Here is a 15,072-nt window from a genome sequence, read left to right on the forward strand (position 1 = left end):
CAAAATAATTAACAAACACTATGTTCTAAAAAATATTAAAATTTCATTCTGACAATTAAATCGACAAATGGTTTCGGATTGAATAGATTTTTTGAAAGTATCATCTATCAATAAAGACTAAAATAGATGATTTAGAATCCTGATCATTAAAGTTTCATATGGAACGGATCCCATAATTAATCTCTATTTTTTATTAAAAAAATGAAGACCTATTTCTTTAAAGAGCATGATTAAATATAATTTATGTGAGTTTAGACTTTCAATTTCTACTAATGTTATTTATACTATGTTTTTGTACCACATTTTCGTACCACCTTAGGTGGCATTTGATATAGATAGCCACATCATTTGAATTAATCAGATTTTTAAATTTAGTTCATTATTTAATAAACTAATTTTGAAAAATTAGTTAATTAAATGATGATTGTGATATACGAGGAGTCTTTCTCCTTCCTTTCCTTGGGTTTTGCAAATTTTTCAAATGATGTGGTTGTCCACATCGGATGCCAACTAAGGTGGTATAAAAATGTGGTATAAAAACATGGTATGAATAACATTACTCTTCAACTTGTGAGATTTAGTCTACTCTCCATCTTTCGTGTAGATAATATCGTATGCATTCCTAACTTTCAAGCTCATATAATATGTTTATTGAATGGTCCAATTTTTGTTCGTGGAAAATATTAAGCTCCTTACAAACGAACCACTCATAGTTTGACACACATTTGTTATAAATTTGGTAATTTATTGTTTTTAAAATCGCTTAATTATTTATGCAAGTTTTATGTTTTGCAAGTTACAAAGACAATGTTCATCATAATACGGGTATGAGTAGTGTGGGGGATGCTATATATTTATAATACAGAGTGTCCTATATTATGTGACATATATATACATCATTTTTTACATCAGATAGTAACTAACGTGGTACAAAATATAATTTTTCTCAAGTTTTGATTGAGTGGTGGGTAGAACGAAACTCTGTACTATAGTGTGGTGGTGAGTTACATCAATAGGCAATATATATCATATGATGGAAGTGGTGGGTCACTTTCAAAATTCAAAGTTCCTTTATTTATGAGATCTTTCTTTATCTTCTACAACCTGCAAAATAATTCAAAGTCTCTTTACGTTAGTGATTATGTATTTGGAGGATTTATGGCGAGAGAGGAGTAAAAATATCCCATGTCACATCGTGATTTGAAAGTAGCCACCGTACCGTCACACACAATACACTTATGTGAAGAAATTATGTTACATTTGTTGGGCCCTTTGGAATATGTAATTATGTTAGATTTATGACTCTCAAAATCTCTAAAGTGTTTGAAGGCTAGTTAATTTATGGATTTTATAAAGTTAATACGAAATAATTTTCTACTCTTATTTTTTTAATAAAATTCTTTTTTAAATTTTGTAAATGGGTATTTGAGGCTGGTCTTCTTCTATTTGATAAGAATAAATTCTGCTCTATAAAATCATTTTTAATTTTATACGAAGAGAATGAAGGTGTGAATGAATACTCTAAACCAACTAACATGCAAACTCTTTGCAACTTTCTACTCATTTTAACAAATGTTAATTATTAATATCATGCCTTAAAGTATAAACACTCATCCATTCACAGGTTTTGTTTTCAATCTCCAATTATACTACAACATTGAAACATGTCACATACTATATCCTGAAATTTAAGTCTAGATTTTAAATAGAATATATGCTGAAAATCTATAATTAGGATTTGGATACAATACTTACATGAATTTAATATAAATATCATTTGACCGTCAAATGATGATTGTAATAAACACATATATTAACATGCATTATACCTGACCATCAAATGATGATTGTATTAAATGCATGTAAATATTATAGCCATCCAATGAGAAGTTTCAATTTAGTTGAGGGTCTTCATATAATAGGAAATATTTTTGCTCAACAACCTCAAATGAAAGTAACGCTCACCATCTTATTTATCATCGTCAGATGAGTTAAAGTTCAAGCAAAAATGCACCCCATATAACATGGTGTCACTCTTTTCTTTGGAATGAGTACACTTTTCTTTACAAAGACAAGAAAATTGTAGAGATTGCTCCTCAACTTTAACCCAAATGAAAAGCAATGGTCCCTCAACTAAAAATACATGACCATTGGTCCCTTAACTTATTAAAATGTGCATCTATGATCCTTTTTGTTAACGCCATTAGTATTCCATCCAAACGAGTCACGTTGAAAAGACCGCTGCTGCAATTTGGTTAAGTTTAGGAACCATTACTCCAGTTTGGTTAAAGTTGAGGAACCATTTCTCTAATTGGATTAAAGTTGAGAGACCACTACTACAATTTTTCTTATTTGGTTTTCCATTTTTGCCAATTGATTCAACCTCACGTGCGTGGCACATGACTCATTTTGACAAATTTTCTAATGGAGTTGACAAAACAGAACATAGTTGCTCGTTTTAATGAATTAAAGAACCAATGATCACAGATTTTTAGTTAAAGGACCTTTACTCCAATTGGGTTAAAATTGGAAGATTATTGCCACAACGTCCTCTTACAAAGACTGCTAAAACTAGCATTCAAAAGGCAGGAGACCCTTGATTTCAGATATTCACAAATTTACAATTTGGAAGCAAACCGATTGGAAACCAGGTTTTGTCATTAACGCCCAACATGCAACCTGTCTTTAGACATTACAGCAAAATTACGAGCAAAAGCTTCATTTTCGAAAAGAATTATAACCATCTCAAACGCCGTGGGCAAACATCGCCCAAAAGCGCATCCGGAATTTCCGATTCCAGCAAGAAGTACAACGGTGACAATATAACTTTTTAGCGGCTTGTCTTAATCTAGCGTTAGAAAGTTGTGTACAGTGGAGATAATATGTACAGAAGATTTAAGGGCTGCGAAATACAATAAAGGGCGAAGAAAAAAATGCCTAAACATCTAAAATTTGTCAAATAAACATCTGCGAATCGTTACTGCAAACTCGCCAACCTTGTGAGGATGGATGAGGACTGCACAAAATCCAACACAGATAGCTGTAGCAGATATTACGAGAAGCGTAGGGCGAAATCTCAAGAACATCCCACCAGAGCGAGACCTTAAGACCTCCCCAGAAGTGTAACACTTAACCACACTAGGCAATTCCTTGGTGAGGTTAGCTTTACCAACTGCCTTTTTACTTAAAAGCGGAACAGTTTCACTTCTCTCGTCAGAAGTTGAACCCACAATCACACCCAGCCTTCCATCTACAGTTATCTCCGTATCCTGCTTTACTTAACAATTCATGTAACCAAACCCGTATCAGTTTATGAAATAAATAATGCTAAACTACAACAGGACAAAGTAAAGAAATTTTAAACATATACAGCCATCAATCATCCTCAACAAAACAACCATACTCCCAATGAAGATCTCTTACCAGCTATAAGTTCGAAAACATTTTACAGATACAAATTCAAATGTGAATTATTCAAAATAGTCATAAGATCATAGATGGAAAATGTAAAACTGTTATCTCAATTGTAAAAATGGAGGAAAAAAGAAAAACAAGGATTGTAAGCTCAACCAGAACCTAGGCAAACTGTACAATCAAATAATTCCTTCACGAGTACAAGAGATTTGTAGCCCCAGGTGAGAATAAATGCGAAATTTAAAATGAGCAAAATGTAAAGCAAAAAGCTAACTTAAATAAGGGATTAACTGATATCAGAAAATATAAATCTGAAAACTGAAGCCCTCACCTGGCAGTGGAATGGAGCAACCAATTTTCCATCATTCTGAAAGCAGGTTTGACTTTGTGAGACGAGATCCTCTTTTTTCACCAACCTTCCAGAGCTTTCGAATTTTTTACAAAGAAGATCACGGGTATAATTCATGTAATTCTGTAATAGCCTCATATCTGCGTCAGTGCTGCCATTAATTGCACTGTTCAACTCCATTTTAGCCATCAGAATCTCCAGATTTTGTAGAACTTTATCCAATATGGTTGTTGATTTGATGGATATCAGAAAGTTAAATAGATAGTTGAATCTTTGAATCTGTGAAGCAGTCATGATCTGTTGAAAGTTTTCTGACGAGGGCTGTTTTAATAACCATGCTATATCTAAAATAACTTCAGAAAATGCTGTGTGCCTCAGTGAAGATGCTTCACAGGAGTTTGAAAGAGAACCACTGAAAGAACAGTGTAATCCTTGCGAAGAGAAAGATTCTTCATATCTATTCTGAATGGTCTTCATTTCTGCACAAACCTCTTTGTCCCCAATGAGTACCGGGATAAAGTTGGATAAGCCAGATTCATTCTCAATCTGCAACATAGATTCCATCAGTAATAAATTAGGAAACAAGAAAAATTCGTGCTAATTTCAAAACCAAGTATCATGCTTTAAAATGCTATGGTCAACCATGGTTATATCTCTATATGAATGTTAAAGTTTTGTTTTTGTCTACATGAATCTGGTACAGTACAGATATAGCAGATTCTGGTCCAGAGTTAGAGCTTATGGCTAATGTTATCAGCAACCTACGTAATTCTGTCATATACCATACGAGATGCCAGTTCGAAGCACAAGCGCTCTCGAATGCATGACCAGCTAAAGAAACCAACCACATAACAATTTTATAAATCCCTGGTCATAATGCCATTATGATCACTGGAGTGGAAATATAATTAGATAAGATATAACCACAATGAGGCTTAAATATATATCAGAAATATTTACATATGACCAACAACCATATAGATAGATTGAATGTCCCAACTGATAGTTGAACGTGGTGTAAAGAAAGTAAGAAAGAGAAAAGAAACCAGAATATTTACCTCAATAAATGCAGGACCAAAACAATCTGCGTCAGTTTGAGGGACCTGTATCTTGCACAATTGATGGTCCAAATTACTAGCAGTGTCCCCTTCAATCTGACTATGAGAAGATGGAGGAGAATAATTATAGGCCAGATACTTTCCGGAGAAGGATACCAGAAACCTGTAACCGTAAAGATCTTTATTAAGAAGCTTATGTGACAACAATTTGCTCTCTACATGCATGGAACAGTTAACAGAATAGTATAAAAGATACACCAAAATGCAAAGCTTTCAATAAACCATAATTTTTTTTTTGGTATTAAGCTTCACGATTTGAAGATTATGCCATCAGACAACTATAAATATTTTCCATACTTGATAGACATCTCAAGATCACCATGAGTTTTAAAGTTTAGGAGAAACAGAGAAGAGTAGCAATTATGTGCTATCAAATGGTGACAAGTCTATGTAGAGTGTTGAGAGTGCCCATCAAGTGTATTAACTATTCAAATAAATTACCGTTTATAGGAAACGGTGTGTGAATAAAAAGCAAGCTGATCGTAATAATACATGATTGAGAATTTGAGACAAGCTACACAACAGAGCTGAAAGGAGTGAATCAAAAGTACAACACAATAAACTACTAAAATGGATGGAAAACCTTGATTGGAAGCCCTACCGAAATTTGGGTTGTAATAAATTACTTCCACAGGCAACAAACTCCATGGGTTTGCCAGCCTCAAAAAATGTAGGATGAACGTAATGAAGCCTTGGGGCTCGCACCTCCACTTTTTTCTTTATTACAGAAGTCCCATCTGTGCATATCAAAATAAAAAGAAGCACGTTAGTAATTCAAAATGCTAGTAAAGACCAATTACTTTCCCTAAAACGAAATAAACTAATAGAAACATAACACCATATGAAGCATCAGATTACCTTTTACAATACGGAAAATCATGTCGTTTAGATAAATAAGTATATTGCCTCTCCCAGATAGCATTTTCCCAGGTACAGCAACAAACTCATGTATGTATGATACAGGATCTTCAAGCAACTGAAAAAAATATCGTCAAAACCAAAGTGGTTGAACAAAATTTGTAGAGTGAAGGTAAGAGAAAGGCTATGCCAAACTCAATCTTACAAATAAGATTGTCAACATCATTACCTTCATCCACATAAACTTGGGCATTGCAATAAAAACAGTCAAGATAGTACATCCGGGGCGGATATATCCCTCCAACTCAACCGGCATATTGGCCAACCATTGGAAGATCTGCAAAAACATATGCCCACTTGTTAATCGATTCCTGTTGTTTTTTCCATTGAAAAAAAAATCTCCCTGTATATACTAAACTGTAATGACAATCTTTTAATAGTACTTGGTGCCGGAGTCTTCTAGGAAATTCTGCTGGATTCCAATCATAGAGCTTGAATGATATACGACCTGTCGGACACTACAAGAATGTATCAAATCAGCATGCCTCAAACAGAGCTCCTCATATTAAAATCAATGTCAGCCATGCAAAAGCTACAACATTCAGCAAAACCTACCATAGATGAGTAGCTTTTGTTGTCGCAATTAGGCGGAGAAAGAGAGTTGTTAGAATCATGTTTTCTTGCATCCTTTTGGGTTTCACCAGAAGCCATAACTGATACAACACTGTCACTATGGACATTCTGGGATTCAGGCACTGAACAGAGGATAAGAGTTCGCCCACCTTCAGACTCCAGCAATTCTTCCTTCTCATTCAGCTGACTACTTAACTGTAGACTGTCTGTACATTATACATACAATTAGACTAGTAAATTCTTCCAAAGCAGCGTTGCAGCTTTACTACTCTTTTACAAGCTGTTTGCATAAAAATCAAACATTAAATACCTTCTGTTGCTCCACCGTCAAAATTCGTCTCTTCAGTTTGATTTTCCTTTTGTGATTCCTTTCCACTTGCTCCTTTATAATCACTAGGTTTCCTTCGCCGTCTGTTATTATGACGCTCTAATTTTCTTCGACAACTCCGCTTACCTTCATCAAAGTCTGGTAAGACATGGAACCTGCCAAAGAATGGGCAAACCAATATCACAATAATCCCAGCACATTATAACAAGAATAATGCATGCAGTTCCTCAATACAACTCTCTCATCTCAGACCAGCTGATCTTCTATATGGTATAAAGTATTTCTTCACTTAACCTGCCACACTTCTCAAAAACACCAAGCAGTATGCATAAAAGAATGTGCTAATTTGCTAATAGGGGTTACCTCACTTTTCTCAGCATCCATCTTTATACATAAAAAAGCCTTAGCAAAAAGAAGCTAACACCTTGATATTATTATCTTAGTTCAGTACCTCTGAACCAACAAATGAATATGGTGTCATCCGTGCAAAGTAAACCACCTGTGTCTGTTGCGTTAAATTTGTTCCCCCAACATTATATTGTACCATCCTCGTAACTGCTTTTCTTATTTATTTTGTCAAGCTTTTAATTTCACTGAAAGTTCCCCAATATTTCCAGCATTGCAGAAGAAAGCTTAGAAGGCATATCCTTTTTGATAGAGTGATAATTGTCTCGTTCCTAAGAAAATTTCTCCGATTCCCTACACCTAAACACTTCCACAGACAAATTCTACCCAACAAATTCAAATGATTTCCCAGTAAGATAAATCATGTGCTTTATCGTTACCAAATTTGCTTAGCGGCACTAATTTATATCAATCTAAGCCTTGAGTAACTATTTATCTCTTCTGTGTTCGCTCACGAACACAGAGAGACTTCAGGGTAGTCTAACAGTAGCAGGGTTGATACTGTCAGCATTGCTTCTAAACATTCCCTACTCCACATTTTTCGGAGTTAAACAAGTCCAGCGAAACCATTCTGCCCCAGCTTAGGTAAAGCCTTCAAATTAACAGTCAATTTGAAGCCAAAACGATTTGTGGATATCGTTCTCGTCATTAGCACTTAGCGATTAAGTTTGATTACAATCACTACCCCCGAATTGAGCTAGAAAAACCAATTTATCCGAAAAATTACTCAGTGAAACAGTTCGAAGCTACAAAACCGAAACTTCCATAACAACAGAATCGAGAACCCTAAAAATGAAGTAAAAAACTAAGCTTACTTGCCACACTGCTGACAATAACGCTTGGTCTCACCGTCGATAACAACAGTGATCGCATTTGCACACGCAAGGCACACTCTGTGCCTCCGATGATACCCCTTCAGCTCCTTGATATCCACCCCGCAAGACGGGACCTGACACCGCGCCGTCCCGGTTGGGGCCCGACCAGTCTTAACCCGCTTCTTCCCGTGCCCGGCTTCCTCCTCTTCCAGCTCCATCATCCTCGCGTCGACCTCGGGGCACGCACAGGGGATATGACCCGCCAAGAAGTTGGAGCAAGCCAGTCTCGGGTCCCGCTTCCTTATCCGACTCGAATTGAGATTCGGATCCTCCGGCGGTCTTTCCGGGGCCGGGCCGACCTCGGGGTCCGGATTCTCGGCGGAGCCCCACGAGATGGACAAGTCGTCGTCAACGGTGAAATCCAAGAGATCTCCCCAATCCCAGACTGTGGAGGTGTCGTCGGAGGGCAGCGGCGGTTGAATTTCCATGTGTGAAACCCTAGGTGGTTGGTCTAAACGGTGCCGTCGCGGTTGCGTTGGAGAGAAAGAGGGTGGCCTTTCCGTCGTTTATGGGTCAAAATTACCTAAACCTGGCAGCGGCAGCTGACCCAACGTCTCCTACCTTAGACGTCAAGATTCTCCTCCTCCCAACGGCGCTCTAAGTAAAGTGGCAACTTTTTGGGTTTTTATTACAAATGATTGTTATCATATTTCCGCGATAGTCAAAATATTTAAGTAGTTCAATTTTTTAAATAATTTTTACGGTTCAATTTTTTATAAATTAATTTTCACCGCTCATTTAGCCTTTGACCGTTAAATAAAAATTGTACATTTTCTTCTAAGCACCTTTTGAAAGTTGGAAATAAAAACATTTTATCCAAAAAAAAAAAAAAACTCAAATTCACTAGCAATGCTAATATCTATTGATTTAAATTATGACGCGTATTCTATTAGTAATATTCAAGCATAAAACATTATACGATGAATCAAGAATATAGTACTTTTACTAGATTGTTGTCGTTGATACTTGTTTAGAAATAAATTAAATGCTAGAGTTATATAAAATTGTTCGCGAGTTTAATGTGTATGCTATGCATAAAATGTTGTGACAGTAAATAATTTATATATTGAATCGACTTTTAATTTTCAAATAAAGATATTTTCTAAAACTTAGATTACCTTTACGAATAAAAATTGAAATGGTTCGACCTTCAAGGGGGTAAACTTGTAAATGTATATGCCCAAAAGCTTTCTCATGCTCAAGATCAACAAATATCACATCTCAACCACTTCTAACCACTTTGGATAAAAAAAAAACACTTTTAACAACTTAATACGAATATTTGTGTTCAAAAACTGGTGTTGATATGTCACATCCCAGCTCAGGGCGGATCACTTTCCGGGCCCGCTCCACCACCGTAGCACGATATTGTCTGCTTTGGGCTTACCATTCCCTCACGGTTTTGTTTTTGGGAACTCATGAGCAACTTCCCAGTGGGTCACCCATCATGGGATTGCTCTAGCCCCCTTCTCGCTTAACTTCGGAGTTCCTACGGAACCCGAAGCCAGTGAGCTCCCAAAAGGCCTCGTGCTAGGTAGAGATGGGAATATACGTTTAAGGATCACTCCCCTGGGCGATGTGGGATGTCACAATCCACCCCCCTTGGGGGCCCGACGTCCTCGTCGGCACATTTCCGGCCAGGGATTGGCTCTGATACCAATTTGTCACATCCCCGCTCAGGGCGGATCACTTCCCGGGCCTGCTCCACCACCGTAGCACGATATTGTCCGCTTTGAGCTTACCATTCCTTCACGGTTTTGTTTTTGGGAACTCACGAGCAACTTCCCAGTGGGTCACCCATCATGGGATTGCTATAGCCCCCTTCTCGCTTAACTTCGGAGTTCCTACGGAACCCGAAACCAGTGAGCTCCCAAAAGGCCTCGTGCTAGATAGGGATGTGAATATACATTTAAGGATCACTCCCCTGGGCGATGTGGGATGTTACATTATCACTGTTTCATAAACTAGTACTGTCACTATTTCGTAAACTAAACATTGACTATTTCTTAAACAAAAAGCTAACTATTTCGTAAACTAAACATTGACTATTTCTTAAAATCGAACACTAGCATTATCACTATTTTTTAAACTATTTCCTTACAAATTACTGTCATGTATTGATGTCAGCAATATATTTTTTTATCTCAAATTTCTCTCTTTTTAAAATTTTTTGGAGTTTGTTGATGTCAGTTTGAAAGGATTTGGTTGGCTCTACCCTCACAATCTCTCTTCCTTACACAAGCTCTCTCTTCCTTCCCGTTGAAATATTTAAAAAGTAATTTGGGTGCTGCTTTTGCACCATTGATTTTCTGTTTAAAATTACTACTTTTCTTTTCTTTCTTTATGTACATAAACAGATTTCTCTCTCTCCATCTCTAAAAGAAAAAAGAGTCAGTGAAGCTTCACTCTCACTTTTCCTTTCCAATGAAATGTTCTAAAAATAATTTATTTCATCCATCTATTCCATTTCATCATTCATTGTACTACTCCCACTACTTATTTTGCACTGCACATTAGTCTTCTTATCAGTTCGATTTGCTCACAGTTACAGCAAAGGCTTGATTTGATATTTGAATTGGTTGGCGCGTGCTTACGCAATGTTGGGTTGGATTATTTTTTATTTTTTGTCCTTATCATTAAATAAAGTTTGTATATGGTTTTTTGTTAAAATACAAAATTTTGAAGCCCTTTTGGTTAGTTTTGGTGAACATTATAACTACATAACAGGGGAATAAAATGGGATTTGGATCCCATTCGGATCCAAATAGTGGGAATCTTAGGAATCCTCACATCTTCGTCATTTATTGTACATTGTGACGTTATAAATTATTTGAATTTTTTTATTTAAAATTAAACACAAATAACATTTGATAAAAATTAACCGTATAATATACAATGAACAGTAATAATATGAAGATATCTAGGATCTCACGAAAAAAATATGAAGAGGACGCGCTCATCCAATAGAATGGACCTCCCGCTTAATAGGAACCGATGCAATTTTTAATGACATTAAAAATATCATGAGACAATAAAAAACCAAGATAAAGCATGTGGCGTTGTTTAAGAGTGGAGAGCCTGTCGTGTTCCGCCCGGATTGCGCAAACCATTTTTTACTTTCCCCTTTTTCCGGGTTGAAGATAATAAAAAGGGTAGCGTGGCCGTGGCGTGCTCGTTTTGGACGAGCGTGGCAAATTATGACGACACTTTGGGTTTATTCCGTCCGGCAAGGGACGTTGATTTAGGCGCGCTTGCCATTTACGCGCGAATTGCACGGTGAGATTGTGGCGATGTGCGTGGCGCGTAAGCTTCAAAGAGAGTGGGTTGGTGAAGTCGGATGGTTTGAGGTTGACTGGCTGCCAAATCTGGCAGTGAAATGGTGAGGACATGTGCATCTGTCGAACAACAAATTCAAAAGCAATAGTAGATAAGAGGAGCTTGACAGCTAACGCGGCCCCACGAATATAATCATAAAAATCAGAGAGCATATTCTGTGTTGCGAAATCATCAGGACAAAGTATGAAGAGCAACTACTAATTGTTTTATGATGAGTAGGCAATCTTGTTTTGACGAGTTATGCAGTTAAAAAATTTGCTTAAATGCGGTTGGTAATTGAGGAAGTAAATTTTGTCTACTCTTTTAAAATGAGCAGAATGTTGCCTGCTACAACATAAATAGGCAAATTGAATCTCGCATCTCATTTTACATGAATAGGCAACATGCCACATTAATCTTGTATAATATAATTTTGCCTACTTGAATTGTCTATACAATTATAGATTGCAGATTGCTCTTAAGCATAAAACAACAAAAGGTTGCAAAATGATGCTCTCCTTCTGCCCCTTATCACCAGGAATTATATAGAAAAATAAATAAATAATAAAATGAGAGACATTTTTTAAGATAAAATACTTTGTAAAAAAAATGAGTTTTGAGGAGTAAATACATGAGCGTGATGCCTATTAAAGGACTAGGATCATCTCTGGATCTTTTATGTACGGATCTTCATGATTAATTGATCTTGGTCATTCACCACAGATCGAACGGTTACGATCCCGTCCAAACTCTTGTTCTTTGTCTTCTCTCTCTTCTCCCTCTTCTCCCTTCTCTCACCAATCCATTACCAAAATTATTGGTTTTTTATCCAAAATGGTCTCTGAGATTGACATACTTTTGTTTCTAAATGAAAATTGGTAGAAGTGATCATTGAGTTTGTCCACTGTAAATCATGTTGATCATTCTGTAAAAAATCTGTTAATATCCTTGTTAAGTGGAGGAATTGGTTTGACAAAAAAAACCCTTAAAAAGGTGTTCACATGACAATTTAACTAGAATATTGACAAGTATTTAACGGAATGACCAAAATGAGTTACGGCAGACAGACTCAATAACCACTTCTATCGATTTTCATTATCATGGACCAAAATGAGGAATTATGACATTATGTCAATCTCAATGATCATTTTGGTTAAAAAGCTCAAAACTATTTAACACCTACATTTACTCTTCTCCCCCCCCCCCCCCCCCCCAACAAAAAACTCCGTCGTCCTCGCTTGTGCGGCGTCATCTCGTCACCTTCACGCCAACAGCTTCTCTTTGCTAGACAAGGCAGAAGAGGTCATAAAGGATGGGGTGATTATGTCACGACGATGGGAATACAGGAGCGAGAGGCGGTACGTGTTGTGAGAGAGAGAAATTGAGAGGGGAAGGGTTGGAGTATGCAGTGGTGGGTTGTTGGGGGAGTTCAAGGTCTATGAAGGTGGATAAAAAGAGGAAGAAGAAAATGAGAGATCGACCTGATCGTAACCGTTCGATATATGGTGAACGACCATGATGAATTGATTTCAAGAGTCTGCACATAAAGGATTCGGAGAGAATCCTGGTCCTTGGTTAAAGACTTTATGTCACTACAATCAATGACCTTGCATTTATCAAATTCAATTTAGCGGAAAATACATGTACACACACTTTCCAAATTCCAATCAGATTTGGGGTCATGAGAGGCACTTTAAATATTTCAATTTAGGATTTGCTGGATAATAATTCCACTTTTAGTTTTCGTTTGTTAGATATAAATATGATATATGTGTATAAAAAAAAAAATTGGGAGTGGAGAAGGATGATGTCGTAGATGTAAATATACGTGCAAGAAAAATGTACATAACATGAAAATTAAAAACCATTTTAAACACAGTTCCAACTTTGAGGAGGAGCAACTTACGCAACTGCACGTAGCCCCCACCTCCAAAGTGTTCCAAATTTTAGCCAATATATGATCACTTGAATATCATTTGTTGTTGCAATTTGGATTAGTGTTTATAGTTTCTCCTAAATTATTCATCATTTTGTTTTGTTTCATGACTTCTTTTACATGTCCGTTAATGGATTTGTAGATTGATTTTTGTTATAAATTTTCTCTGTAAGTCCTCAAAGAGAAACATCAAATAAGCTAAGACCTATTCTGTAAGTCCTCAGAGAGGCTTGTGATATGCCCACTTTTATGATGGTGTAGCCTCACCTCCTCCTGAATTTTTTGTTACCCAAATTAAGGAAAAAAGAATGAAGAAACATCATTACTCATTAGTACTAAGTGGCGGGACCTTATTTAGATTCATTTCCTCTCAAATCATCTAATGATACAAAGATGATGGATGATTCATCATATAAATAAATAAATTGGTTACTAATTGGCACTTGATGTTTTATTGGAAGAATTTGGATACGTGGTAGTTTTTATGTTTCAAGATCAACGAGATTTTGTGCAATGTGAATTATTGTGTGGGATAAAGTCAATGATTTTTTTTTTTTTTGAAACAAACGATATTATCTATGCTAAATGGGAGTAGGTGGGCTTAGCCTCACAGTGAGCTAGCAATAATGTTGTTCAAATTCGCCTTTGGCGAGAATTGAACTAAAAACCTCTCACTTACAAGTGAAGATGAATACCACTACGCCGTAGTACTAAGAGGATAAAATCAATGATTTTGATATATGGCATTACACGCATGCTGGTGGTTTTGCAACCACTAAACAGAGTTTTGAGTATATGGCATATTCTCTTAGTATACTCAATTGGGATAATTAGGGCTCAAATTAAGCTACGGGTTCAACTTTTAAATAATTTGAATATTGTCCACAGAAAATAAAATTATTTGAATATTCATTCAACCATAAATAGAAAATAAAACACAAAAAATGATAGGAAAATGATTCCACACCTCCATTTCTCTCAAGTACATTTAAGTTTATGTTTAGCTTTTCATCAAATAAAGTAAAGAATAATGAGTGAAAAGATAATAATATGTGTGCAAAAAGAAGAAATAAAGTGTGCAACTGAAACAAAGGGACATTGGCTTAGAAATATCGAAAGGATGGTGATATCCACACATTCTTTTTTATCTTCACATACTCCTATTAACTTTTGTCATTTTATTCTTTTCAATTCATTTGAATTGACAAACGAAAATTATGAGAGAAGTGTAGATAGAACCACCCGTATTGAAAATGTGAAATAATTATACAAATATCGAAAAAAACATTATTATGTTTTGTCATTAATTGGGTTTTGACTGTCAAGTGTCAATGGTAGAACCATAGGAATATAGAAAATGTGATGCGTGTAAAATGAAAGATTTTTTTTTTTTTTTTTGAACAACAAAATTATCTACATTAAGGGGGAGGGAGTGGACTTAGCCTCACAATGGGCTATAAATAATTTTGTTCAAATTTGCCTTTGGCGATAATTGAACTTAAAACCTCTCACTTACAAGTGAAGAGAAATACCACTAGATCGTAGTATTAATTGGCGTAAAATGAAAGATATTGTTTAAGGCTTCGTTTTGTGTTTAATATTGGAATGATTGAATTAAATTAGGACAGGCTTATTTACACCTTTAGAAAATTAAATGATAATTAAATTGTTCTAAGTATGAGGTAAACATACTCAATTCGTCATGATATTTGTAGAAATTGGGAAAGGAACACATAATTCAGCATGAGGCCGACTTATGGTTGGTTAACAAATAATTTGTCAAGGATAAAAATGACATGTCTCACTAATAGTAAATAAACATGTGATGATGGAAAAAATTT

At 35.9% G+C, this 15,072-nt stretch overlaps 1 protein-coding gene across 2 annotated transcripts; it reads right to left on the bottom strand.

Annotated features, from left to right (window-relative positions):
* Positions 1-2,601: 2,601 nt before the first annotated feature.
* Positions 2,602-8,594, bottom strand: LOC137738007 (squamosa promoter-binding-like protein 7). 2 transcript variants are annotated; one of them, XM_068477606.1, is made up of 10 exons: positions 7,921-8,594; positions 6,683-6,855; positions 6,355-6,578; positions 6,183-6,257; positions 5,969-6,076; positions 5,740-5,857; positions 5,483-5,618; positions 4,822-4,984; positions 3,746-4,309; positions 2,602-3,269 (listed from the first exon to the last, which is right to left on the bottom strand). In XM_068477606.1, the coding sequence occupies exons 1-10, from the start codon at positions 8,406-8,408 to the stop codon at positions 2,946-2,948; spliced, it is 2,373 nt and encodes a 790-aa protein (XP_068333707.1). In that variant the 5' UTR covers positions 8,409-8,594; the 3' UTR covers positions 2,602-2,945. The 2 variants fall into 2 exon arrangements, with proteins under 2 accessions (XP_068333707.1, XP_068333706.1); XM_068477605.1 differs by having other exon boundaries at positions 2,602-3,272.
* Positions 8,595-15,072: the final 6,478 nt, after the last annotated feature.

This window comes from Pyrus communis, chromosome 6 (genome assembly GCF_963583255.1).
Source record: "Pyrus communis chromosome 6, drPyrComm1.1, whole genome shotgun sequence".
Lineage (NCBI taxonomy): Eukaryota > Viridiplantae > Streptophyta > Magnoliopsida > Rosales > Rosaceae > Pyrus > Pyrus communis.